The 25,789-nt window shown below is 58.8% G+C and overlaps 8 protein-coding genes across 8 annotated transcripts; 5 read left to right on the forward strand and 3 right to left on the reverse strand.

Annotated features, from left to right (window-relative positions):
• Positions 1-500: 500 nt before the first annotated feature.
• On the reverse strand, positions 501-1,658 carry SPRG_18910 (hypothetical protein; the record flags this gene model as incomplete). Its single annotated transcript, XM_012338731.1, has 6 exons — positions 501-683; positions 729-772; positions 819-1,030; positions 1,078-1,291; positions 1,339-1,549; positions 1,599-1,658. 6 exons carry the CDS (start codon positions 1,656-1,658, stop codon positions 501-503), a joined length of 924 nt encoding a protein of 307 aa, XP_012194121.1.
• Positions 1,659-4,671: 3,013 nt separating this feature from the next.
• On the reverse strand, positions 4,672-5,917 carry SPRG_18911 (hypothetical protein; the record flags this gene model as incomplete). The annotated part of the gene is made up of 2 exons (XM_012338732.1): positions 4,672-4,985; positions 5,071-5,917. The coding sequence occupies 2 exons, from the start codon at positions 5,915-5,917 to the stop codon at positions 4,672-4,674; spliced, it is 1,161 nt and encodes a 386-aa protein (XP_012194122.1).
• A 2,625-nt stretch (positions 5,918-8,542) lies between these two features.
• On the forward strand, positions 8,543-12,696 carry SPRG_00517 (hypothetical protein). Its single transcript, XM_012338611.1, has 17 exons — positions 8,543-8,637; positions 8,693-8,911; positions 8,960-9,240; positions 9,298-9,404; positions 9,463-9,567; positions 9,619-9,719; positions 9,761-10,127; positions 10,200-10,327; positions 10,382-10,562; positions 10,617-10,744; positions 10,794-10,977; positions 11,028-11,287; positions 11,343-11,592; positions 11,638-11,856; positions 11,912-12,235; positions 12,313-12,545; positions 12,599-12,696. The coding sequence occupies exons 2-17, from the start codon at positions 8,736-8,738 to the stop codon at positions 12,666-12,668; spliced, it is 3,114 nt and encodes a 1,037-aa protein (XP_012194001.1). The 5' UTR covers positions 8,543-8,637; positions 8,693-8,735; the 3' UTR covers positions 12,669-12,696.
• Positions 12,697-14,217: 1,521 nt separating this feature from the next.
• Positions 14,218-15,894, forward strand: SPRG_18913 (CAMKK protein kinase; the record flags this gene model as incomplete). Its single annotated transcript, XM_012338733.1, has 6 exons — positions 14,218-14,616; positions 14,676-15,013; positions 15,066-15,240; positions 15,295-15,393; positions 15,438-15,464; positions 15,517-15,894. The coding sequence occupies 6 exons, from the start codon at positions 14,218-14,220 to the stop codon at positions 15,892-15,894; spliced, it is 1,416 nt and encodes a 471-aa protein (XP_012194123.1).
• Positions 15,895-16,524: 630 nt separating this feature from the next.
• On the forward strand, positions 16,525-17,044 carry SPRG_00518 (hypothetical protein; the record flags this gene model as incomplete). The annotated part of the gene is made up of 1 exon (XM_012338612.1): positions 16,525-17,044. The coding sequence occupies exon 1, from the start codon at positions 16,541-16,543 to the stop codon at positions 17,042-17,044; it is 504 nt and encodes a 167-aa protein (XP_012194002.1). The 5' UTR covers positions 16,525-16,540.
• Positions 17,045-17,066: 22 nt separating this feature from the next.
• On the reverse strand, positions 17,067-18,319 carry SPRG_18914 (hypothetical protein; the record flags this gene model as incomplete). Its single annotated transcript, XM_012338734.1, has 6 exons — positions 17,067-17,339; positions 17,391-17,456; positions 17,515-17,562; positions 17,617-17,840; positions 17,897-18,077; positions 18,122-18,319. 6 exons carry the CDS (start codon positions 18,317-18,319, stop codon positions 17,067-17,069), a joined length of 990 nt encoding a protein of 329 aa, XP_012194124.1.
• A 1,659-nt stretch (positions 18,320-19,978) lies between these two features.
• Positions 19,979-20,675, forward strand: SPRG_22057 (hypothetical protein; the record flags this gene model as incomplete). The annotated part of the gene is made up of 4 exons (XM_012338746.1): positions 19,979-20,002; positions 20,092-20,238; positions 20,290-20,454; positions 20,505-20,675. 4 exons carry the CDS (start codon positions 19,979-19,981, stop codon positions 20,673-20,675), a joined length of 507 nt encoding a protein of 168 aa, XP_012194136.1.
• A 22-nt stretch (positions 20,676-20,697) lies between these two features.
• SPRG_22058 (hypothetical protein) lies at positions 20,698-24,303 on the forward strand (the record flags this gene model as incomplete). The annotated part of the gene is made up of 4 exons (XM_012338747.1): positions 20,698-20,929; positions 20,982-21,213; positions 21,269-21,825; positions 21,884-24,303. 4 exons carry the CDS (start codon positions 20,698-20,700, stop codon positions 24,301-24,303), a joined length of 3,441 nt encoding a protein of 1,146 aa, XP_012194137.1.
• Between the last annotated feature and the right edge of the window lie 1,486 nt (positions 24,304-25,789).

A 25,789-nucleotide genomic window follows, 5' to 3' on the forward strand; every position in this document is an offset into this window, starting at 1 on the left:
ACGTCTTAAACAGGCGATACTTTGATGGACCGATCGCAGCCATCAAGAGTTTAGGCTCGAGACGAGACGATCTGCATGCGAAGCGACTGCATGCGTGGCATCCTTTTGGCCCGCACTGTAGCAGGCAGTCGAATTTGTGGTTTGAAAGCACCCTGTCGCGAAAAGTACGTTTGAGCAAGGCAGCAGCTGTCCACGTCGAAGTCCCACGGCCCAAGCTCGTTTCCAAAACAAGTCGCCTCCAAGCACGCACGGCTCGACGCCAGGTACCGAGCCACCTTTCATCGTCGCGCAATACTACTCAAGTCTCGACCATACAACGACAGACGCAAGCGACTACCTCACGACTCTCTCCCTCATTCACTTCTTGGTGTACGTCTTGGAAGCACCATCCCGCGAGCAGCCAAGCACCGTGACGCCACTCGACCTGCTACATGTCCCGCCCAGAAAAAAGACCACATGTCGCCTTGTTTGACAAAGAGAGTCCGACGGTATCGAGACGACTACGCTTGCGGTTCAAACGACGCGTGCGTCTCGGCGTACTTGGCCAAGAGGTGGTCGCCGCTCGTGATGGGTGGCAGCGGTGTGCCACGTGCAGCGCAGGACGGAAGGCAGGCGACGAGACACGTAAAGTTGGGCTCGTAAAAAAACGGGATCGAGTAGCGCTCACGCCCGACGCGGTTGACCTACAGGTCGTCATGAGCCGTCTCATTAACAATAGCGCAGCATACGACGCGATGGCGCGTCGACTTGAAGAGGCCATTGGTCCATCGCTCTAGCACGGACGTCCACACTGCAAAAATGAAAGGAAGTCTCGGTACCGCCCAAATCGCCAATGTTGACAATGAAGCAGTCGGCGCGCGGCGGCACGGCCACCCAGCGCCCTTGCAACTCAATCTCGAGGCCCGATTGGTCGTCCGTGGAGAGGAGCGTGAGGAGGCCATAGTCCGAGTGCGCGCCAGCGCCAAAGACGCCGCCGTCCACGTCTGACGTGTGGTCGCTGTAGTGTAGCAAGCGCAGCGCAGCCATCGGGCTACACCTCGATCGACCACCAAGCAATATGCATCGCAGCGAGTGTACCGATCAAACATGCCAGGGCCATCAAACGCACCGGGGGCGCCAGCGGCCTCGGCGAAGAGCTGGGCGACGTGCCAGCCCAAGGTGGACATGGCGTCAAAGTACTTGGTCATGGTCGGGCGAAAGCGCGGGTACGTAGACGTATCCGGAAAGACGTTGGGGCCATGGAGAGGCAAGCCATGGTCTTCTGGGACGGGCTCGCGGCAGATATAGTACCCTGTTCCCATGGTCGACAATGGACGTGGGATGATGCAGGGTGAACACCTTCTTTCGTGTCGCCCTGGGTTTGCACGGCTGGGTCCAACGTCTCTTCGCTCATCGGTGTATAGCCGCGCATGTACTCGTTCGCCAAGACCTTGCGCTTCTCCTGCACGGGCTGCTGGAAGAAATGGTGCATTTCGGCGTAGACGTCGGCGATGAGGTCCGCGGGGATGCCGTGGTTCTTGAGGTAGAAGAAGCCCACCGTGGTACAGGCCTAGAGGAAACGATCAAGTCGCTAAGCTTGAAGTAGGGCTATGTAGTACGTGGCGCAGCTGGGCGCTAGCATCGCTGGCGAAGCAGTCGACGACCGGGATCTCGGTCATTTGGCAAATCCACGTTTGTCGAAAGGCTCATCTCGTCGTGGATTGGCTGGTTTTATGGATGAGCAGATCCAACCAATCAGCGCGCAAGGGCAACTTCAAGGAGAAACAGGCTCGGAGTCGTGTTGTCGTTGGAGGTGCCAGCGCTGCACACTTACCGGTACTGACGGATCCTCGTATATGGTGAGCGAGTCGCCTCGACTACCGCTCAAGTACTAGACCATTGAGGCGAGCAATCATGTTTCTCGCCCGTTGCGTCCCATGAAATGACGTGGTTGGCTCGACTAACGACCAACCGATCGACGAACCGATTATGAACCAGTTCGCATGGTTATATGCATCTCAGTGAGTAGGCCTTACAACTTGGTAGTCCTGGGGCAAAAGGCGCCTCTAACGAAGCCAGGGACGGGAAATGTGCTATGTTACCACGACGCACTCTAGCTCATTGAGCGAAGATACGTTTTGGAGTTGAGTACAGTACCGAGAGCAAGGACTCGAGAACTCTTCCGAGCTTCCGAGTCCTATTGTCGGCTGCTTTCCGACCGCCTCACGACAACCTCGCGCCCATACCTCGCGGCTTTTTTCTAATTTTTCTCGACTTTTCACTCGACTATTTCCCAACGTCTCGCAGAAAACAACGCTCGAGATCTGCCACGTCATCATCCCATCCCGACGACGACCGTAGCCAGCGTTCCGTTGGTTTAAGACCAGTGACCACAAGTGTGTCACGCAGCCGACCGAGGCGATGCATGGTTGGCGCTCGCCAGTCGTCTGCTGGTCAATAACCGCCCTGGCATCCAACAAAGACACAAGTGGTCTACATCAACGAGACGACTGACAACCATTCCAGTGCATCCATTCGATAATGAAATTATCGGCTTCAAGGCAACGTACTCGTAGTTAGTTCATCGTGCGCGGTTCGCACTGCGACGTCTCCGAGCTGTACCACTTGCAATAGTCTTCGCTGCGGCACGTCTTGCCTTGCTCGACATAGCCTTCTTTGGTGCCGCCGCAGCGGCCCCACGTCGGGATCTCGTTGCTGCCCGTGCTGCTTGGACGGCACTGCGAGTAGTAGTCGCTCTCTCGCACGCACGAGCTGCCCTGCGGACACGACGCGTCGCCGTTAAAGCCGTTGCCGCCACACTGCTGCCAGAGTCCAGCTTCGGCCGCGTGCATGGCCATTGCCTTCTTGATGGGCTCGCACTGCGACGTCTCCGAGCTGTACCACTTGCAGAAATCCTCGCTGCGGCACGTCTTGCCTTGCTCGACATAGCCTTCTTTGGTGCCGCCGCAGCGACCCCACGTCGGGATCTCGTTGCTGCCCGTGCTGCTTGGACGGCACTGCGAGTAGTAGTCGCTCTCCCGCACGCACGAGCTGCCGGCAGGACACGCCTTGGGCTGCGCAAAGTCGTTGCCGTTGCACTTGTCCCAGAGACCGACCGCGTCGCCGGCCGCCGCCATCGTGGGCGACTTGCGCAGACAGCGCGAGAGGTACTGGACACCGGCGATGGGCTTGCACTCGTAGTTGCTGTCGATGCAGCACTTGCCGTAGGGCCAGTTCTGGCCGTCGCATTGGCTCTCGGCCCACGCGCACTGCTGGGTGGCCTCGACGTGCATGGATGCGCGCGGCTTGGGCTGGCACATGGAGAAGTACCGGCCGTTGACCGGCTGGTCAGTGCGCTTGCAGACCTGGCCCCACTCACACTGAGCGTCGTAGTCGCACGGCTTGAACTGGCCGTTGAGGTTCGGGTCGTTTGGCTTGGACACCGGGAGCGGGTCGTTGGCCGGGCGCGACCCGGGCTGGCACATGTTGTACGTCTTGTCGTTGGTGGGGCGGCAGTAAAAGCCTTGGCCGCACTCGCTGTCGCTCCAGCACTTGTCGAACTGCTTGGCGAGCGTGGCAGTCGCGAGCGTGAGCACGAGGAACGTCGTCTTCATGGTAGTGGTGCGTAGTGGGCGGGTGGTGAAATCCAAAATGAGCTTGCTTTTTGCTGCTGCACTGAGTTTGAAATGAAGAGAAGATGACGCCTGCTGGCTAGGCTATGTTGAATCCACGCAGACACGTCCATGCAGAATCACGTTCTCGCAATGGCACTGTGGTCGGGCCTTCGGTATGGATGTTTTGGGTACTTGACTACCAGTGATGATTCAGTGGGAGATGGTGAGACGTACGCACACCGGTACACCAGTAGCACCCAACAATCGAGAGGAAAATCGTTGGCAAAGCATTCGGCCAAGCATGGTGGCTCAAAACGTCAGGGTTGACGCCATTTCTATCTATCTTTCTATCTATCGATCTATCTATCTACGCAAGCGTGAGCACAAGGAACGTCGTCTTCGTGATGATGATAGGTGGTGCGCTGTGATGAAAATCAAGGTCAGCGCCTCTATCCTGTGGGCACTTAGCCGGGAATGGCTGCTCGGCGATCGCCGAACAGGCAGTGAACGAACCCGTAGCCAAACGTGGCACATCAGTGCACTGGCATACCGACGCGCAAGAAACGCAGTGGATGCGTCGGGGTCGTTTGGCGCTTCCTGCGCCAACTCTGTCATAGGCAGAGTCGTTCTCAGTGGCCCATCACACCTTCATCAAGGTGTCGGCTGCATGCAGAGCAGGTCAACAGACAAGACGTGGCGGCGAGCGCGTCTTCAGCTGTACTTGAAGTCGTGCAGCACTTGGATAGCTGCTTGGTGCCACCAGCTGGCTCGTACTAGTACGCATATGTGTGCCTGGTCGTTCCGGCGCTGGGCTGTGGTAGCACGCACCTTCGATATTTCTGCGCATGTGATTGGTCAGCATAAGCGATCCAAAATAAAGCTGGCCAATCCGAGCACAGTGTTCAACTTGAAGCCGCCACGCAAGCCCAGCGCAACAATGCCCCGTCATCGCCGTGGATAGCTGTGGGTCCTTGCGGGTAGATGCGACCAGGGAGGATGCGGTACGCTCGCTCGATTCAAGACAATAAGACCTGCACGCAAGCAACCACTCAAAACTGCTTGTTAGACAACGACCAAATTACTTGGGGATGCACTGCGAGAAGAAGTCGTTATACTTCTCGCACTTGTCCTCGTCACGGCACGACTTGCCGTTGGCCTGGAAGTTGTTGTTGCGGCCGCCGCACTGCGCCCACGTCGGGAACTTGTCGACCGGCGTCGCGTTGGGCTGGCACTGCGAGTACCAGTCGTTGATCTTGACGCAGCTGTTGCCGCCCGTGCACGACTTGTCGCCGTTGTAGCCGTTGCCGCCGCACTGCTGCCAGACAGCGACCGAGCCGACCTCGGCGTCCATGGCCTTCTCTTGGGCTCGCAGAGCGAGAGGTAGTCGTTCTTCTTGTTGCATTCAAAGTTCGCGTCCTTGCAGCACACGCCAAACGGCCAGTTCTGGCCGTTGCACTGGCTGTGGTTCTCGGCGCACTGGCCGCTCGTGGGCGCCTGCGTGGGGCCGCCGGGGCCGCCGTCGTGGCAGCAGGAGCCGCCGTCGTAGCAGCAGGGGCCGCCGTCGTAGCAGCAGGGGCAGCCGTCGTGGCGGCGGGGGCCTGCGTCGGGCCAGCCGGTGCCGACGCGCCAAACACGCAGCCCTTCGCGCCCGTCTTGATCGTCTGGCACGTGGCGTCCACCGGCGCCACGCACTTGGCGCCGTCCGCGTAGCTCTTCAGCGTCTTGATGCAGTCAGCAACCGCCACATCGCCCTTCTTCGGGCACTTGTCGCCGGCGCCGCCGCAGATCGCACCCTCAATGCAGTACGTGGCATCGCCCTCGACGCTGACGTTGGTGCACGAAGCCTCCGACGCCATCGCATGGCTCGCCGGCACGCACTGCGCGTACCACTCGTCCTGGTGCTTGCACGCGTTGTTGTTGCCGCAGCAGCTCGGGCCGGAGAAGCCCTTGCCACCGCACTGGCCGTAGAGCTTGGCGCAGCCTTCGTTGGGCTGGCACATGGAGAAGTACTTGCCGTCGAGCGGCTTGTCGGTCTGCTTGCAGAAGAGGCCCTTGCCGCAGCTCGCGTTGCTCGTGCAGGGATCGTACTGCTTGCCGTTGCCAGAAGCGGGCGCGGGCTTGGGTGCATCAGAGGGCTTGGGCGCGGTCGTCGGCCCCGAAGACGGGCGGGCGCCGGGCTGGCACATGGCGAACGTCTTGTCGTCCGTGGGGCGGCAGAAGAAGCCTTGGTTGCAGTCCTCGTGCGTCTTGCAGACCTTGAACTGCTGCTGCGACGTGGCGGTGGCGGCCGCCGAGAGAGTGAGGAGGAGGAACGCCGTCTTCATGATGTGGAGGAGATGTGGAGGCAAAGGCGAAAGGCAAAGTGAGGTCGACAATCTTGGCCGCGGGCTTAAAAGAGAGTGAGTGCCTGGGAGCGCTCTCTCTTCTTCGACGCTCACGGTGTCGATACTGTACACCTGATGCAATTATTGCCGATGGGCAAGAGAGTGGGTGCAATTCACCAAAAATGTTAATTGGATTTCGACCAATCAGAAGAGCGGATGCTGCGATCCGGTGCGACCGGCGCAACGGAGCACTCCCTCAGAACCGGATTGCAGCCATCTGGGTTTCGTTAAAATCCGGGTAACTTGATCCCTTTAGGAGCTGCGAGCGTCGAAATAATCCGAGCGGTGGTGCAGGATTGTAGCTGAAAAGATTTTTGGATCGAGGACGCCGGAATGGAACAAGGGGCTTGGTGTTCGAATCCGAAGCAGAGCATTAGACCAAAGGGTCGCTTGTTCCATCGATTCGCCCCTAGCAAATAAAGACGATTAGCCGTGGATGGCCAGGAGAGGGCGATATCGTATAATAGTATACTGGCCTGCGGCTACACTCAGAACCGTCGAGGCAGTGAAGAGGTGAGGAGGATACGATGTGAGTTCATGCGCACTCATTGGGAGAGCGATAGATCATTGGTGGTCGTGCTCTCAACAGCGTTGCGCGGAACGTGGCCGGTCGTCGCACGCGACCAAGGTCATCGAAATAGAGGGGCCGTGGCTGCTGGTCTCTTTCTTTTGCCAAGTCGACGAGCGTAAACTCGGCCCCAAGCTACTCGTATACATCATATGTGAACGTGTTTCGCGTTATCTCGGTTGCTGCAAAGCCTTTGCATACGTAGAGACTCGCAAGCTTCTTCATTCGCGCACCGGGCCGTGGCTGCGCTGGCGGCGACGCGTCTTGCTCTTCTGTCGTCGCCCTGGGGCGCTTGCGGCCGCGGACTACCCAAGTATATAGTGTGTAAAGGTACTTGATGTCGAGCGCCACTCTCTCAACTCATTGCGCGCAAAACCGTTTCGTGACCCGCCGAGCGAGGGGTCGCACAAACCCTGCTGATCGGGACACCTTGCGACGGCTCGGACGATGGAATCAAGGACAGAAATACATGTGAATCAATGTGATGTCCTTGATGGAATGAACGACGACCTTATCGGTAACGATGACCAAGACTGATGTCTTCCCCGCGCCTTGCGAGGTGGTTCCAGTCCTGGCACACGGAGCGGCCTTAGCACGCGCGCACCAGAAAGCAAGATAAGAACTGGATATTCCCAGGGGTATTCCTGCAGGAGCCGACCTCAATGGTCAAAACGCCCGCTGAACCGTCGATATCGAACGTCCACGCGTCCTATGCAGCCGATCCGCTGGCACCGGCGGATAACCTTGGTCAATCCGATCCGTGCACATCAAAGACACTCGAGTGCTAAAGTGAGACCCCTTGCCCTCTCAACTCCTCGCCCGTCTCTCAAAGCTCGTTGCTTCTGCGGTCGAGCTGGTTGCTTTCAGGTAGAGACCTTCTCGACCCTTTGAATGCGTGCGGTCGATGGCGCTGCACAACGAGCTTTGCAAGCAAGGAGGCCAATGAAACAAACAAGACGTTGTCAGGGTAAACTGTGGGCGTTGGTGGCTCAAAGTACCAAGTGCTACAACACGTGTGTCCCCATCGCTACGAAGGTAATGCGAGTCACCGTGCGCGTGCGAGGTCGCAAACCAGCGCAACAAGGAAGGGCCCTCCACGTTCTCTCCGTGATACGAGCCCAGGATGCGGCGACAGAATCGCCCGTTCTCACGCATGCTTTGCGTGGCCTGCACATTTAGGAGGATGGAGGATTCGTGGCTTGGCGTTTGCGAAACCAATGGGCGCCACGGCAACACAGCAATATGGTATTGTCAACGCCGCTCATTCTGCTGGTCGAGCGCCAGCATCCGCTTTCATCCGTCAAAAGAGGCGTTCCCGGCGATGCGTCAAGCAACGCCAGCACGACACCGAGCGTATTGACAGAGGTCGACGACCAAGCGGCATGCAGCCCGAGGTCCTTTGCTCTGCCTATGAACACAGACGAGAGGTCTCTGCAATGAATGACAAAGGTTAAACCAGGTGAACGGCCAACGCTCAACTGGAAGTACTACACGACGATCCTAAAACAAAAACGTACAAGTACTTGGGACTGTACACCGAACACCACTCTCCCCGGAAGCTCGCACGCGATACCGCTGTGCAAGATGGATCTCTCAGAGCATCGTTTGCATGATTCTAGACTTGATTGATGGGAAGCCGCGGCTGCAAATCTCTTGGCCCGGGGCTTGAAGCCGCCTTGACGCCGAATGCTAATTTAGAAAAATCGAGCTCAAGTCGCTATATCATTTCTTCATTAGCTGGAGGCGTCGCGTTCAAGCCGCGCCATGAGGACCGCTACAGACAGGCTTCAATGGGATGTCACAGGTTTTCTAGTTGTATCGAGTACGAAAGTAAAACATGTCTTCCAGTATATCGAAAGATACAGTATTCTGCTTTGAGGTCGGTGGCGACGAGCAGCAAGAACATGGATCGCAAGCGCAGCTACCGCAGCCGTAGCCGCAGCCGCAGCCCACGCCGAAGCAGCCGCAGCCCACGCCGAAGCAGCCGTCGTGACCGGAGTGACAGCAGAGATAGATCGCGCCGGGACAGCCGGTCGCGAGACCACGAGCGCAGCAGAACGCGCGAAAGCCAAGGGCGCTACACGACGCCACGGTACGTTCGCCGGTCTCGGCACGACCATGGTGGACCCACGTGATTGCCATATTAGCACCGAGTCGTACTCGTCGTCGTCGCGCCACTCTGCGTTGCGCATGTCGACACCATCGACGTGGGCAGAAAAGCCGTCGCCGGCGCCGAGCTCGTCGAGCCGGTCGGGTCTCGGGCTCAACGCGAGCGACTGGGAGGAGCCGGAGCAGCTGCACTCTGCGAGCATGTCCCACAGCGAGCAGCGCACGACCAAAGCGTCCGAGTGGGATGCGCCAACACCGTACGCCGTCGTCGCTTTGCACTCTGGATGGCTCATGGGACTACATAGGTCGCCGATGCGCGTCTCGTCGTCGCAGCCCTCGAGCACCCGCTCGTCGAGCGCCTCGACGTCACAGCGTCACGCCGACATGATCGCCAAGGAAACGCGCCATCGTCTCGGGCGCGGCGACTACGCCAAGAAGGAGTACGACGACGCCGACGAGGAGCGCTTTGATCGCGAGTTTTACCTCCGGGACGAGGCCGACAATTACGGCCACGAGTCGGCGTTCCTTGGCAACGCGGAAAAGTTTCGTAAAATCGAAGACGACATGCTCAAGAGCCGCCAGCGCGGTATCGATCCCTCGACCACCCCTCGACGTCTTCCCATCCTCAACATACCATGTCTAGGCGACCTCAAGCTGCGTGGCAAGTCGGCCCGCGCGTCGGCGCTCAACCAGGACCAGGAAGCGTGGGAAAACAACCGGCTCTTGACCAGTGGTGTCATGGCCACGACAGTACGATGACGGCGCTGCCTGCGATCGCCCTACATCTCAAGACACAGCGAATTGTTAGGAAGTCGACACGGAGTTTGACGACGAGCTCGACGCGCGCGTGCAAATCATGGTGCACAACACCAAGCCGCCGTTCCTGGACGGCCGCGTCTCGTTCACGACGCAGGTACCATATGCCCTCGACGTGTCGCTCCTCATGGATCCTCGGGCGTACTAGATGGAGATGGTCGCGACGGTCAAAGACGCGACCTCGGACATGGCCGTGTGTGCGCGCAAGGGCAGTGAGCTCCTCCGCGAAGTCCGTGAGCAGCGCGAACGGTGTGCATTTCGTACACGAGCATCGACTTACGCTTGTTTAGGTCCAAGATGCGCAAGCGGTTCTGGGAGCTCGGCGGGTCCCGCATGGGCGATGCCATTGGTATCCAAGCGCCGGACGCCAACGTCGACGAAGACGGCAACGCGCTCCCGCCCGAGCTGGCGGACGCCCCGCGCACGGGGCCGCATCCGGACGATGTCAACTACAAGGAAGAGTCGCAGTTCTCGTCGCACATGAAGAAGAAGATTGTGGCCGTGAGCGACTTTGCCAAGAGCAACACGATTGGCGAGCAGCGGCGGTACCTCCCGATCTTCCAGTGCCGCAGCGAGCTCATGCAAGTGATCCGCGACAACCAAATCGTCGTCATTGTCGGCGAGACGGGCAGTGGCAAGACGACGCAGCTCACGCAGGTAGCACATCTCCACTTGCTTTCTATCGATGCTCGATGGGAATTATAGCGTCTTGTATGGACGATGGCGTAGTACATGCACGAAGACGGGTACTCCAAGTTTGGCATGATTGGATGCACGCAGCCGCGCCGTGTCGCTGCCATGTCGGTCGCCCAACGTGTGAGCGAAGAGATGGGTGTCACCCTCGGCGAAGAAGTTGGGTACTAGACGGCTTTCACTTTTGATGCGATTCTTGGATCTTGATACGTTGCTAGGTATGCAATTCGTTTCGAAGACTTGACGTGCGACAAGACGATCGTCAAGTACATGACCGAAGGCGTCTTGCTCCGCGAGTCCCTTCGCGAGTCGGACCTCGACAGCTACTCGGCCGTCATCATGGACGAAGCCCACGAGCGTGCCCTCAACACGGACGTACTCTTTGGCATTCTTCGCAAGGTCCACCGCGTTTTCTGTATCTATCAAGGTTTCAATTCTGATCTATCGATCTAGGTGGTCCAGCGCCGGCGCGACTTTAAGCTCATCGTGACCAGTGCGACGCTGGATGCCAACAAGTTTGCCACCTTTTTTGGCGGCGTCCCGCTCTTTACGATTCCCGGCCGCACCTTCCACGTCGACATGTCGGTGCTCTGGATCCACGCGTTGATAGATTGATACCTATGATGGTAGCATGTACGCCAAGTCGCCCGCCGAAGACTACGTTGACGCGGCCGTGAAACAAGTGATGACGATCCACCTCAGTCATCCGCGCGGCGACATTCTAGTCTTTATGACGGGCCAAGAAGACATTGAGGCCACGTGCTACTGCCTTGCCGAGCGCATGGGCAAGATTGACGGCGCGCCACCCCTCATGGTAGACGCGTGGGATGTTTCCGCAGCTTGATATATCGATCGATGCATTAGGTGCTGCCCATGTACTCGCAGCTCCCGGCGGACCTCCAGGCCAAGATTTTCGACGCGTCCGACGTGCGCAAGTGCATCGTCTCGACCAATATCGCGGAAACGAGTCTCACGGTCGACGGTATCCGCTACGTGCTGGACCCGGGCTACTGCAAGATCAAGGTGTACAACCCGCGCATCGGCATGGACGCGCTGCAGGTGACGCCGATCTCGCAGCAAAACGCGAGCCAGCGCTCGGGCCGCGCCGGTCGTACCGAGCCAGGGTACGTGCGCCGACTTGCTAGCTGTTGTTGTTGTGACCGTCGTCTTTACGGGTAGCGTCTGCTACCGGCTCTACACGGAGCGTCAGTTTTGCAACGAGATGATGGAGGCCCAAGTGCCCGAGATTCAGCGCACGAACCTCGGGTCGATCGTGCTCTTGCTCAAGTCGCTCGGGGTCAAGAACCTTCTCGAATTCGACTTTATGGACCCGCCGCCGCAAGACAACATCACCAACTCGATGTACCAGCTCTGGGTCCTCGGCGCGCTCGACAATACGGGCGAGCTCACCGAGATGGGCAAGAAAATGGTATAATAAGTGGCTCGATACATTGATACTATAGTTGATGGCTAGGTGACGTTTCCGCTGGACCCGCCCTTGGCCAAGATGCTGCTCTTCTCGGCCGAGCTCGGCTGCAGCGACGAAGTGCTCATTGTCGTGTCGATGCTCTCGGTGCCGAGCGTCTTTTTCCGTCCAAAAGACCGCGAGGAAGAGTCGGACGCGGCGCGCGAGAAGTTTTTTGTGCCTGAGAGCGACCACCTCACGCTCCTCAATGTCTACAAGCAGTGGGTGGTACGCTAGCTCCATCTTACAAGGAGGCTGGATATGGATATTGATACTTTGATAGTCCAACAGCTACTCGAACGCGTGGGCCAACGACCACTTTATTCATGCCAAGGGCATGCGCAAGGCGCGGGAAGTGCGCGAGCAGCTCATCGACATCATGAAGCAGCAGAAGATCCCGCTGCTGTCGTGCGGGCCGCACTGGGACGTGGTGCGCAAGGCGATCTGCTCGGCGTACTTTTACAACTCGGCGCAAATCAAGGGCATCGGCGAGTACGTCAACATGCTGACGGGCATGCCGTGCAACTTGCACCCGAGCTCGTCGCTCTTTGGTCTCGGCTACACGCCCGACTTTGTCGTCTACCACGAACTCATCTACACGACCAAGGTATCCATCCATCCACTATCCAAAATCGATCCAAGATCGCTGCAACAATCCGAACGCTCATGCTTGGAATGATGTAGGAGTACATGCAGTGCACGACGTCGGTCGAAGGCGAGTGGCTCGCGGAGCTCGGCCCGATGTTCTTCAGCGTCAAGGAAAGCTACAAGTCGCGGCTCCTCAAGCGCGCCAAAGAAAAGACGGAGCGCGCTGACATGGAGCACGAGATGTCGATGCAGCACGAGCGCGATGCGTTCGAAGCCGACCGCGCCGCCCGCTCCGCGAAGCGCAACAAGGACAAGGCCAAGCTCGCCATGTACGCGGCGTCCGATCTCTTGATGAAGAAGGCTCATGCAACGTGTATGGTAGGGTGACGCCGGGCCGCGCCAACAAGCAGGCCAAGACGCCGCTGCGTACGCCGTTGCGCTTTGGGTTTTAAGGCGTGCTCTATGCAATCTGTATCTTTGGTTTCCGCTGGCTGCGCAAGATGGAGGAAGACGTTCGTGTCTAGTACACACACGGATAGATTGAAGGATAGTAGTCGTTGGCTGAGGGTTCTAGAAAGGATCTACGGCTTGGTGGATTCGGACGCCTCGGGCTTGGGTGTCGGCTCGTCCGCCTTGAGGAGCGCTTCCTTTGCCCGAAAGATCTTGGACTGGAGGTAGTACGAGCCGCCGCCACCCGTCGTGTCGTTGGCTTTAAAGTACCGGTCAAACTGTTTTTCAATGTCAGCGGCGGACGGGTTGGGCTTGAGGTTGAGCACCTCGAGCGCCTGCTCCTTGGACATCTTGGCCTTGAGCGAGGCCGAGGCCGAGCTCGCGACGGACGTCTTGCCGCTCTTGGCGTTGACGATGGCCTGCTGGTACGCCTGCACGAAGGCCTTGGAGACGACGCCGGCGCCGGCGACGACGATGTTGGCGATCAAGCGCGCGACCTGCCCCGACATGCTGCTTGGTGCTGGTGGTGGAAAAACAGAACTGGCACCGTATCCGGATCCGTAGAAAACACTATATGTTTTCGAACCGTCGAGAAAGAGATCTGAAATAGTGTGCATAAATCACGGTTGGCCGAAACCGGCAACCGGTTTACGATCCCTCGGCAGTCGTCGGCACTTCGCCTCGCGTTCGAAGACCCTATATATATATATGAACGTGTTTCGCGTTATCTTCGTTGTTACAAAGAGTTCGCATACGTAGAGACTAGCAATCTCCTTCTTCTTCATATTCGCTCGCCGGGCCGTGGCTGCGCAGGCGGCGGCGCGGGGGTGCATCTTGTTCTTCTGTAGTCGCGCGGGGACGCTTGTGGCCGCGGGTGAGGCCCATGATGACAAGTTCCGTAGATTCCTTCCAGGCGTCGCGATCGGCGGCAAAGCTACGCAGTTTGTTGAGGTCCTCGAGAGACGCCAGCGACTGAGGCGGCGTCAACGACTGGAGGTCGCGGTGCAGGACGATCGGCAACGTGATCTTGGTGCGGCCTCAAAGACCCTATGGGATGTACAATTGTAGCAGCGTGAAAGTCTCTGACAGCTCCCTATTTACACGCACGACACCACCCAGTAAGCATTATAGTCCTTTGCAGGCTCAAACCCTGCTCGTGATGCGTGGAGTCATCCTGCTAACGTGTTGCCAGCTTGCACATATGCGAATCCCCAGAAAAACCAGATTCCAGACACATTTTCTTCTTGCATGATACCCTTCTCTAGAAGGGATCTCCATAAAGCGAATGGCTAGTTGATATTCTCGAGAACGACGCCAGCGCCAGTACATAGTCAAGACGAAGTAGGAACCAAGGGAATCGGGCTGCTGACGTTGCCGGTTAGAAGGGCGCTGCACCGATTGCGCTCTCGACCAAATTCATCGTCGCTGATTGGTCTTTTTGACGCCGACGAAAGGCCGATCACTGTATTTTGACCAATCAAATCGATTCGAAAACTGGCCAACGCGCCGACGGGCCACTCCGTGACTTATCTCATTGCCGGCAGCAGCACGATGAGCAGCAGCGCCAAGCCCGACAAGTCGATCAAGGGCTTCTTCGGCGGACTATTTAAGCGCAAGGAGTCGTCCGTGACCGCGCCGCCGCCGCCCATGCCAGTGGTGGCCGCGCCCAAGCCGGTCGCCGCGCCGGCAAACGTCTCGCGCTCGGCGTCGTCGGGCGCCTGCTTGTCGCCACAAGACGATGACGACAACGACGACGGCAGCCCGTGCCCAAGCAACGTGCTTGCGGAATTCGAGTTTGTCAAGGAGCTCGGGAAGGGTGCGACGGCGGTCGTCAAGCTCTGTCGGCGCAAGGTCCATGACAACCAGAAGGACGACCTCGTGGCCATGAAGGAGTTTAAAACGTCGTTGCTGAAGAAGATGAAGGAATTCAAGCGCGAAGGCCGGCGCATGGTAGGCGACTCCGTCTCGCCATCGACATACCCTCTCATATCGTCGTCGTCTCGTCGTAGATTGTCTCGACGGCGTTCGACAAGGTGCAAATCGAGATTGCCATCATGAAGAAGCTGTCGCATGCCAACCTGGTTTCGCTCGAAGCGGTCCTCGATGATGGCGACGAGCAGCTCGTGCTCGTCCTCGAGTACGCCCCGCATGGGCAGATCATGGTCTGGGACGCCGCCCAGCTCTCGTACGTGCCGTCGATCGACGCGCGGAGCTTTAGTGCGCCGGCGCCGACGACGCCAATCGTGCAGCTGGCCAAGAACGGTCTTCCACTGCACGTCGCCCGCAAGTGCTTTCGCGAGCTCCTCATCGGCCTCGAGTACCTCCACACCAACGACATTTGCCATCGGTAGATTGTACTATAGCGAGAGCCACTGGACTGACCGTTCTTCTTCTTGTAGAGATCTTAAGCCCGAAAACATCCTTGTCGGCAACCAAGGCACGGTCAAGATTGCGGATTTTGGCGTCGCCCACTTTTTCGATGACACGGCGCCGGCCGCGCAGCCCGTGGCGCACGGCTACTTGACCAACTCGGCGGGGACGTATGCTTACATGGCCCCCGAGTCCATGGCGTCGGTGCGTCCTCTGTCTGTCTAAAGGACGGTTGCTTGAAGTACGGCAATCTTGTAGGAGCCGTACAGCGCCTTTGTGGCCGATATCTGGGCCCTTGGAATTACGCTCTACGCAATGCTCTTTGGCACGCTTCCGTATTTTTCGACCGAAGTCACGGTAATTTTGACATCGCGAGTCTCGTTCATTCATCTCGTGGATAGGAACTCTTTGATATGATTCAAAACAACGTACGTTGAAGGAACGTTAGCACGCCTCACGGTCCTTCTATTGTCTATATAGCCGATCGCACTCCCGACGGCCGTGCAAGCGCACCCCGAGCTAAGTTCGCTCCTCCTCGGTCTTCTCGAGAAGAACCCGGCGAAGCGCCTCACGATCCAAGAAATGAAGCGACACCCGTGGGTCAACCGCGGCTACGAGAGCCAGCGCGAGGACTTTCAGTGCCGCCAGATTGAGACCGTCGAAGTGTCGGCTGACGACATTCAGAACGCGTTCACGCGCATTCCATCCATGGCCGCACTCACACGCATGAAGATCTCGTCCAACAAGTGGGCCAACAACGCGCGCAAAGCTGTGAAGGAAAAGGAGCTCCTCAAGCAAGCGTCGTCGGCAAGCTCCAACGCCGGCGACACCAAGCCCGACGCGACGAAGACGGCCTAAGTAGCGTGGTATTCGTGCTGCTTTGAAAGACGCTGTATAACGGGATATATATATCTGTGCAAACTCAAGAGGCTGGGGCGAGCGGCGCCTTTTGATGGTAGACAAGCGCACGATCGAGAGCGTTTCTCTGAGTCGTGCGATGGCGTGCTGTCGTCCAACGAGCCACCGAACATCGTGTACGATAATCCAAATAGCATGGATGTACTACAACCTCCATTCGCCAGCGTGGCAGTAGCCGGATGATGCGTGGCTACCGCCGCCTCTACGCTCTCTCATGAAGTACAATTGCTGAGCCTAGGCGGCCCGGTCAGCCCTGTTGATGTACAAGCTGCTCTAGCTGCTCACGAGGGCGACCGCCTGTCACAAGACCGCCTGTCCGCGGTGCATTTTGATTGGCTCGAAAGTGTCCTTTTTCGACCAGTCAAAGCACAACGCTGCGTGGCGCGCGTCGGTCTGATAACGTTAAACTGTATCAACGCATATTTGTATGCGTTGTATTCGATCTACGAGTATAACGTCGCTGGACGCTGCTTGAAGCACGGCAAATCCTACAATTGTAGAGGCACGGTGGGATTGGTCGGGTTTGGCTTGGAATTTGTATGCTCGGCGGAATCTGGGGTCTGGCGCTCACTTTCTTTTTGTCATCATGCAGCGCACGTTCGCCGCCGCCAAGCCGCTCCTTCGCCGCGTCCACACCGAGGCCCGCATCAAGGAACTCGGCTACGTCCTTCCCGGCGTCGCCGAGCCCAAGGGCAACTACCGCCCGTGCGTCCGCTCGGGCAACATGATCTTCACGGCCGGCCACTTGCCGCAGCCCGCGGGCGGCGACTTGATCAAGGGCAAGATCGGCGCCGACCTCACGGCCGAGGATGGCTACGAGGCCGCGCACCACGTCGCGCTCGCCTTGTGCGCGACGCTCAAGGCCGAGCTTGGCGACCTTGACAAGGTCAAGCGCATCGTCAAGGTCGTTGGCTTCGTCAACTGCGTCGATGGCTTCACCGCACAGCCGTCGGTCATCAACGGCTGCTCGGACACGCTCGGCAAGATCTTTGGCGAGCGTGGCGTCCACGCCCGGTCGGCCGTCGGCACGAACGCCCTCCCGCTCGGCATCCCCGTCGAAGTCGAGTGCATCGTCGAAGTCGAAAACTAAATGGCATCTCTTATGGTTGGTCCTAATGGGTGGTCTTTTGGCGCAATGCGCTCGCAAAGACGGGGAATGGCATGAGAGGCACGACGACCTCATTGTCGAGGGTCACGCGCACGAGCCAGTCGGTCCCGTCCTGGTGCAGCTCGAGCACGACCGCAGCGCTGTAGTCGGGCCAGAACGGCTGCACCAACGACGTATCCAACGCGTACAGCAGCGCTAAGAGCGAGACGTCGTGGCCGCTGTAGATGCGAATAGCTTCCTTGACATGAGTCGCGCCTCCAGCCATGCTCTGCTCCATCTAAGATACCATATCAGCCATGAGTCTGCCGAGTCGTCGTCAAGGCATTACTTGGTCCAGCAGCTCGGTGACAAGCCCCGTGGCGACGAGACGCAGAATGACCGGGTCCGTGTAGTACTACGCGTTGCATTGACGAAGGACTCAATGGCGTCCGTACAAGTATCGTGGATCATACCTGTTGGAACCGCAGCGAGAGGTGATCGATGGTGGGCTTTGCAAGCTCCTACTCCAAAAGTACATATACCGTGTTGGACGGTGGACAAGGATGTATTGCTACCTTGGTTTCGGGGAGGTACTCGAGGGCGTGCGCGTCTCGGCAGATAAAGTGGTCGGCCGCCTTCATCCATGTAAAGGCTTCACCACCCTCGCGGAACATGGGCAGACGATGCACAAGCTCTTGCTTGAGCGGCTCGACGCGCGCATCGTCCTTGGCGTACTCGGGGTGGTCGGCGATAAGCTGCATCTTGAGCGGAATGATCACGTCGCCGTTGGCGCTGTAGGCTGTAGCCGCGAGATCTCGCTTGGTCAGGGGCGACGACATGGATGCAAGCACATACCGTTGATAAAGTTGAGATGCCGAGGAAGCACGTGCACGTCGTTCATCGTGGCGGCGTGCGGGGCCAAGCGTGAGAGCAGCGCCAGCACGCTCTGCTGCGTCCGGTCGTACGGCGTACTCAGCACCTTCAAGTCCATAAGCTCGTCACGAAGCGTCCATCCTTGCGACAAGCATTGGTCACGCTACATGTGCATGAGTTGCTGCATACGTCTCGTTGGCCACGTACGAGTTGAGCGCCCCGAGCTCGCATTTGATCGACGCCGAGAGTCGTGAGCTGGCCGTAGACGCCGGTCGAAGGCGCATGGAGCTTTGGCGCCCAGAGAGCGTCTTCCTTGGATGCGCGCCATGGCACGCCCGCAAACACGTTGTGCAGCGGCGACCGGTCGCCATGCCGGTGGAGCACCTGGACGAGCCGCAGGCGCATGTCGAAGCGGACCGAAGCAGACTGCTCCGTAAGTGCGTATCTTGCGCTCTTTTAAGTGCGGTAGAGGACTCTACTAAGTACGTGGACCCGATTCGGGTCACATTGCAGGAGCCAGGCGACGACGAAGAAGACGGGGCGCAATTGCGTTCGGGAGGAGGGATCGATCCGCGTCCCACTCGTTCCTCCCACGGCAGCCGCTCATGCGCCCTGCAATACTTCCATGCTGGTCTCGTCTTCCTCTCTTATATGCCTCACGATGGGCTTGTCATAGCGTCCGTCAGTCAATCTTCGAGCGACATTGCACATAGGGAGTATTGTTGCATTGCTGTTGCCTAGCATCTTCCTCATTCCATGCTGATATGCTTTCACGAGGACGTCTGTCGGCGGCTTTGGTGGGACGTGGTAATCGACGCAGCGGAAGCATGCAAAGTTCATTCTCGTTGAAGATGACATTTGCATTATTGTGCGTTTGGCAGCATCAATTGAAGCGGGCTTGACGTTGGATTGAGGCACTCGACATCATCGCCTCGTACTGTGTACTAGTAGTGCGCAGTGTCCTCAAGAGGTGGGCGTGGACGACGGATGCGTGCGAACCCAAAGGCGCCTGGCTTGTTGAAGCTGGAATAATTTGCGGCTGCGACGTTCCGCCGGCCAGAAAACACCCTCGGTTCTCCGCCGCAGGTGCGAGTCACATACACATCACCTGCACGCTGCATGGGAAAGCGGATGCATATCCCACGCTGTCGGTTCGAGAACGCGGCGCCGCCACCACACATTTCCCCATGTCAATGAACTTCAGAGCCACGTATCTTTGGCCCGCGACGACGAGCCTACGACGTACCTTAGTACGTGGGCTTTGCACGGGACGATGGTAGAAAGCCGGTGGCGTGCGTGGGACGCAGAACCTCCGATCGTTCTAGCTACTGCTACTCTGCACCTTCTTCCGTCGCGAGTACCTTGCTGTCGCGAAGACAGTGCGCAGCAGTCAACGGGGCGCATTACTTTATAGAGGGAAGTCGCCTGTCCCTGTGCCCTGCGTGCATAGAACCGTCCATCCACTCCACCCCGATATGCAATGCGAGAGGTTTCTTCGCGCCCGAGGGTGGGACGGCCAATTTTTGCCTTGTCAATGACACCCCCCGCCTCCTATCACTTGGCTCCCGTGCTTCTCCGCCGAGCGGCTACTCGTCGGTACGTACAGACTGCCCACGTTCGTTCCGCCTTCTTTATCCCAAGTGTACTGAAGTAATAATACCTGCGTCCTTCTACCCTACAAGGACGAAAAGAACGCGCCGCCTTGCACAATGCGCCGGCAGCTGCTTGAACATGTGGCCCTAATGACGTCAAGGAGCTTGGACGAGTGACCTTTGGCGCGAGCGATTCGACTAAGTGCGCTTGCATACAAAGACCAAGACGTACATTATTATAAAACCATTTGCACGCGGCATAGAGCTGTCCAGAGACACCACATGGCATGCTTTAAAACCAGCCGATGCCATACATGGAGCGTACATTCGGACGCACTATATCAATGTACGTAGGGAACGGACAATGTACGACCGCACGGATTCGGCAGCTGCGAGCTGTGCGCGCGGTCAAGATCAACTCGGCGGTGGATTTCCCCAGTCATTTGCACATTTTCTTTGCAGCTCCCACCCGATGTCGACAGCCGAGCACACGCAGGTAGAATGACGATGCCATGATGGGCGAGGGCGGACGACGACCTCATGGGCCCGAGGAAGAGGGGAGGCTCATGCAGATGACGATGGTAGGTGTACATCCCCGACGACAAGGTCGCGTGGATCGCTGCGCAAGTGCTGAGCGCGACCGGGGATACGTTCGAGGTCCAGACCCAAGGCGACGCGTCCGAGGAGTTCCTGAGCGACCATCCCAAGGACGGCGCCCATCGCACCGTGCCGGTACGACGACGAAGACGGGAACGATGCACGATGGCTCATGCAACCATGTAGAAAGCGGCCGTGTGCTTGCAGAACGTGCTGCCCGAAGATGGCTGCAGCGACATGGTGCACCTCAACTACCTCCATGAAGCCGCGATCTTGTACAACCTCAAGACGCGCTTCCACCGCGGCTTGCCATACACATACACGGGCCCCATCTGTATTGCCGTCAACCCCGTACGTTGCCGCTCGGTCATGGAGATCCTCATGATCCAATGTGTCTGTAGTACAAATGGCTCGATATTTACAACCCCAAAGTGCAGTCCACGTACATGGACGTGGAGAAGCTTCCGGAGCTGCCGCCGCACGTCTACGCCGTCAGCGCGCGGTCGTACCATCACATGCGCGTGTTTGGCGAGACCAAAGCATCCTTGTCAGTGGCGAGTCGGGGCGGGTAAGACAGAGACGACCAAGATCCTCATGTCGCACCTCGCGACGGCCGGCGACCGCACGGACGCGGACCACGCCATGACCATGAACATCGTCGAACGCGTGCTCCAGTCCAACCCGCTCATGGAGAGCTTCGGTAACGCCAAGACGTCGCGCAACGACAACTCGTCGCGCTTCGGCAAGTTCAGCGAGCTCCAGTTCAACGCCGAATGCCAGCTCGTTGGCGCGCGCTGCAACACTTATTTACTTGAAAAATCCCGCGGTAGATCCTTTCCTGCCATGCGAATCGTGCATCACCGGATCGTCTTGTCTAGTCTCGACGCACGGCAAGGGCGAGCGCAACTACCACATCTTTTACCAGCTCCTCGCGGCGCCCGAGACGATCCGCACGCAGGTCGAGCTCCACGAGACAGATCCGATGGCGTTCCCGTTCCTTCGCGGCACGTCGGCGAACGGCGAGGACGTCATGACCGAACTGGACGCCGAGTACTTTGGCCGGACGCTCACGGGCCTCACGACGCTGGGAATTGCCGAAGCCGATCAAATGTACGCATCATCTTTGACCGTAGACTATATGTACTCACGATGTCATTGCGCATAGCTCGGTGTTTGGCATTGTCTCGGCCATCTTGCACCTCGGCCGCGTCGAGTTCAAGGGCGACGAGGCCTCGATGATTGCGACGCCGGCCACCGTGGCCGCGGTTACCAAGCTCCTCGGGTTTACCGCATCGGACTTTGAGCAGAGCTTGTGCACGCGCCAAATGGCCGCGGGCCTCGATTCGTACACGGTGCCGCACACGATGGAGCAAGCGACGAGCGCGCGTACAGCCTTGTCCGTCGCGCTGTACAGCAAGCTGTTTGATTGGCTCGTCACGCATATCAACGCGTCGACGTCGTCCAAGATGCACGTGAGCCACCGCATTTGCATCCTCGATATCTTTGGCTTTGAGATTTTCGAAAACAACTCGTTCGAGCAGCTCTGCATCAACTACGCCAACGAGAAGCTGCAGCAAAAGTTCACGCAAGACGTCTTCAAGTCGATCCAGAACGAGTACGAGGAAGAGGGCATCCCGTGGACCAAGATTGATTTTGCCGACAACGTCAATGTGCTCGAGCTCATTGAAGGCCGCTTTGGTCTTCTTGCGCTCCTCAACGAAGGTATTATTGATGCGTCGTCTTGGATCCACGCAGATCATCTCATGTTGGTCCTCGATAGAGTGCATGCGGCCCAAGGGCAGCGACTCGGCGTTCACGAACAAGCTCTCGGCACACTACAACGACAACGACCGGTTTGAGATTCCTCGCCTGCGCCGCAACTGCTTTGCGATCACGCACTACGCCGGCTACGTCTCGTACGAAACCTCCGGCTTCCTCATCAAGAACACGGACGCGCTCCAGAAGGATGTGCTCAGCCTCTTGTACCGTTCGTCGTCGCCGTTCATCAACACACTCTTCCCGGCGCCGGCCGAGAACAAGACGGCCGTCATGACCCACCGTCTTCGCCGGTCCAACTCGATTTTGGCCGACTCGGTCGGTACGCAGTTCAAGTCGCAGCTCAACGCGCTCATGGAGGACATTCGCCGCACGCATGTCCAGTACGTGCGCTGCATCAAGCCCAACAGCAACAAGAGCCCGCACAGCTTCTCCAAGGGCCGTGTCGCGTCGCAGCTCCAGTGCGCCGGTGTTGTTGAGGCCGTTCGCATTAGCCGCATGGCATTCCCGAACCGCCTTTTGCAGCAAGATTGTCTCCAGCGCTTCCGCCTTCTCTTGGCCAAGTCGTCGGCGTGCGACTCGGACGACGACGAGGTCAACCAGTGCGCACAGCTCCTGAACCAGCTCCTGACAGAGTCGGACTTTCAGCTCGGCAAGTCGCGCGTCTTCTTCCGCGCCGGCGCGCTTGAGCGTCTCGAAGACCTCCGCACGCGCCAGCGCGACGCGAGCGCGGTCATTCTCCAGCGTGTTGCACGCCAATGGGCGGCGACCACTCACTACCGCAAGGCGCGCAAGGCTGCGATCGTGCTCCAGTCGTACACGCGCATGTTCCTCACGAGCCGCCGGTACCGTGCGATGCGCCTGGCGGCGATCACGCTCCAGTGTGCCGTGCGCTGCTACATGGCCAACGCCGTTGTGCATGGCATGCGCCAGACCAAGGGCGCGCTCAAGCTCCAAGCGACGTTCAAAATGCACATCGCGTACACCAAGTACATGCGCGTGCGCAACGCGAGCATCAAGATGCAGTGCCTCGTGCGCGGCTTCATTGCCAAGAAGGGCTACGCGCGTCTTCTTGTGCAGGCCAAGGAAGAAGCCAAGCTCGAGAACCAGATCCAGCGGCTCAAGGACCGCCTGAAGGAGGAGAAGGCGCGCGCCGATCAGCTCAGCCGCCGTGCGAGCATGGTCGGCAGCGTGCCGCTCGACATTGAGCTCGAAGGCGCGAGCGGTCTCATCGACCAGCTCCGCGCCGAGATGGCGCTGCTCAAGGACGCGAATGCGCAGCTCAAGGTCCACAACATGCAGCTCAAGAAGGAGAAGGAGGGCATGGAGCGTGGCGCGTATGTCAACGGCGCGTCGTTTGCGGCCGCCAACCAGCGCGCGGTCAAGCTCCAAGAAGAGGTCGAGTTCCTCAAGATGGCGCACGCGCGCATCAAGGACACGCACAAGACGCTGCGCATGCAGAACACGGCCAGCATGGAGGGCATCCACCATCTGCAAATGGAGCTCCACAAGGCGGTCTGCGAGCGCAACGCGCTGCAGCAGAGCCACATGGCGCTCCAGACGCACCTCGGCACGCTCGAAGCCAACAACTCGGAGCTCACCAAGGTGAACGCGCGTCTCCGCCTAATCCTTCGCCAGGACCCGGAGCTGAACCGCAACAGCCGCGAAGAGGTCGCAGGCATGATGAAGAACGTGCGCCAAGCTCAGGAAGCGCGGGCCAAGCCCGCCGTGCCGACCTTTGCGTCCGTGACGGCGGCGTCGCTTATCAAGCCCGTCGCTGTCTTGCAGCCCGAGGTCACGGCCATCATGATCAAGGCGAACCAGATGCCCAAGAAGCCCAAGGGCCTCTCGAACCGCGTCATCAACCTTGCCGAATCGGTCAAGGAAGAGAACGAGAAGGAGGGTGTCCGCCAGCCCAAGGGTGTCGACGGGCCGCTGCCGTCGCCCGGCAAGGTCATGGGTCTTGTCGAGTCCGACGACGAAGGAGATGAGAAGGTGAGCTTCCGCGTCACGCTTGTCGACGTTGCCGAAGAGCCGCCGGTCCCGACGGCGGCGCAGGTCGTCAAGCGCGTCGCGGTTGGCCCGCCGACGATGGTCAACGGTCGCCAGCCGCCGCCGCCGCCGACCAACAACATGAACAACAACAATGGATGGAAGACGCAAACAAGCAGCCGCGCGCGTAGCAACTCGAGCCAGACCAAGAGCCGTCCGCGCACCAACTCGCGCGAGAAGGACGAATCGCGCCAGCGTGGCCAGGCACAGCGCCAGCAGTCGCCTCCGTACCATCGCCGCGGGAGCTCGACGAGCCTCGGCAACGCCCCTGGTGGCAACTTTCGCCGGAGCGGCTCGAGCAGCGTCAACAGTGCCGACGGCCACCCGCCGCAACGCTCCATGGGCCGCGGCGGCCGTCACGTCGAGCTGTAAAAAGCCCGTCCGTCCACCCCAATAGTCGATAGTCTTTTTTATTACCATCATTTATATACATCACACGATTGCATTTCTGTCCGTCCCGGTCACCGCGCACCTTTCGGACGAGCTACATTGTAATCGGCTCGACCTAGCCCTCTTATGGTGTCGAGTTGATACCTCGATACAAATGTGCCACGCCCGTGTCGGCTTTTTCTCCGTATCAAGGTATCGGTTCTTCAACGACAAATGACGGTACTCAAAGCTGTGCCATAGAGGCTCACGGTGGTGAAGCGCCAACAGCACCCTCGCCTCGCAAGCAGCAACCCGACAGCTGCCACGCTTCCGTTCCTTCAGGTGTTCATGCTACAACACAACCTTTACAATGCAGAGGTTACTTTCAAAAGGCCTATGGATTTAGCTGGACGTCGCGGCGGGGCCTGGTATGCGTCCCTTGAGCACCTCGCCCGTCTTGACGCTGAGTAGAGCCGGCGGCATCGTCATCAAGTCAATCTTGAGGCCCTCGGCCCAGTCGAGGAGGTTCTTTGGCGCATACGCCATCGTCGAATCTTGGAGCCGCTGGAGCACGCTGGGGTCAATGGTTTCGTTGAGTGTCGTAGACGATCCGAGTGGGCGATAGAACGGCCGACCCAGCTGCATGATCTGGTACATGAACGTCATGGACGGGTCGATCTGCGCCGCGTGACGCACAACCTCTTCCCCATCGAGCTCAATATCCGAGTCGCGGCGGAAGTCGAGGCCGTAGTCGTGCGCTCGGTCGCGGATCCACTTGAGCGGCAAGTGGCTCAGCTCGTCGTTGGTGATGCCGCCACCCACGTTGCTGTGGGCGCCCACAAACCAGCGCTGCTCGAGCCAGTCGTAGCCAGCATCGATCGCGCGCCGACCGTCGTTGTTGTCGTCGTCCTCGACGTCTTCCCAGACCGACGCGCGGAACGACGAGCGGTGTTCGTCGATCGCGAGCGCGTGGCACATGTGCTCGATGAGCTGGCCGTTCTGGCCGTCCTTTTGCACCCGGCTCCAGTCGGCAGCGACCACGTCAAAGACACCGACAAACTTGATGCTGACTTCCTTGCAATATTGGAGCATCCACTTGCTCTCAGCATCCAGCGATGCCGGATTCGAGAGCTTCTTGAGCTGGTGCACACTCAGCGCCTCGACATCGTGCTTGGCCAGCGTGCGCTCGTAGCGCCGCCAGAGCTGGTCAATGTGCATGGGGCTGTTGGGCTTCATCAAGCCGACGGACCCGAGCATGCCGAGGAGCGCGCGGACTTCGTACCCGCCGCGCGAGAAGCCGAAGAGGAAGATCTCGTCGCCGTCGTTGTAGTGCTCGACGAGCCACATGTAGGCGTTGCGGACGATGTCGGTCATCCCGACCGCAAACGCGCCTCCAGTGATCCAGTGCCCAAACGTGTTGCCGACGCCGACAAAGTACTTGCGGATCTGGTGCACGTGGCCAAAGGTGCCGTCGGCCATTTGCATGTAG

This window comes from Saprolegnia parasitica, assembly GCF_000151545.1.
Source record: "Saprolegnia parasitica CBS 223.65 unplaced genomic scaffold supercont2.1, whole genome shotgun sequence".
In the NCBI taxonomy this organism is placed as follows: domain Eukaryota; phylum Oomycota; class Saprolegniomycetes; order Saprolegniales; family Saprolegniaceae; genus Saprolegnia; species Saprolegnia parasitica.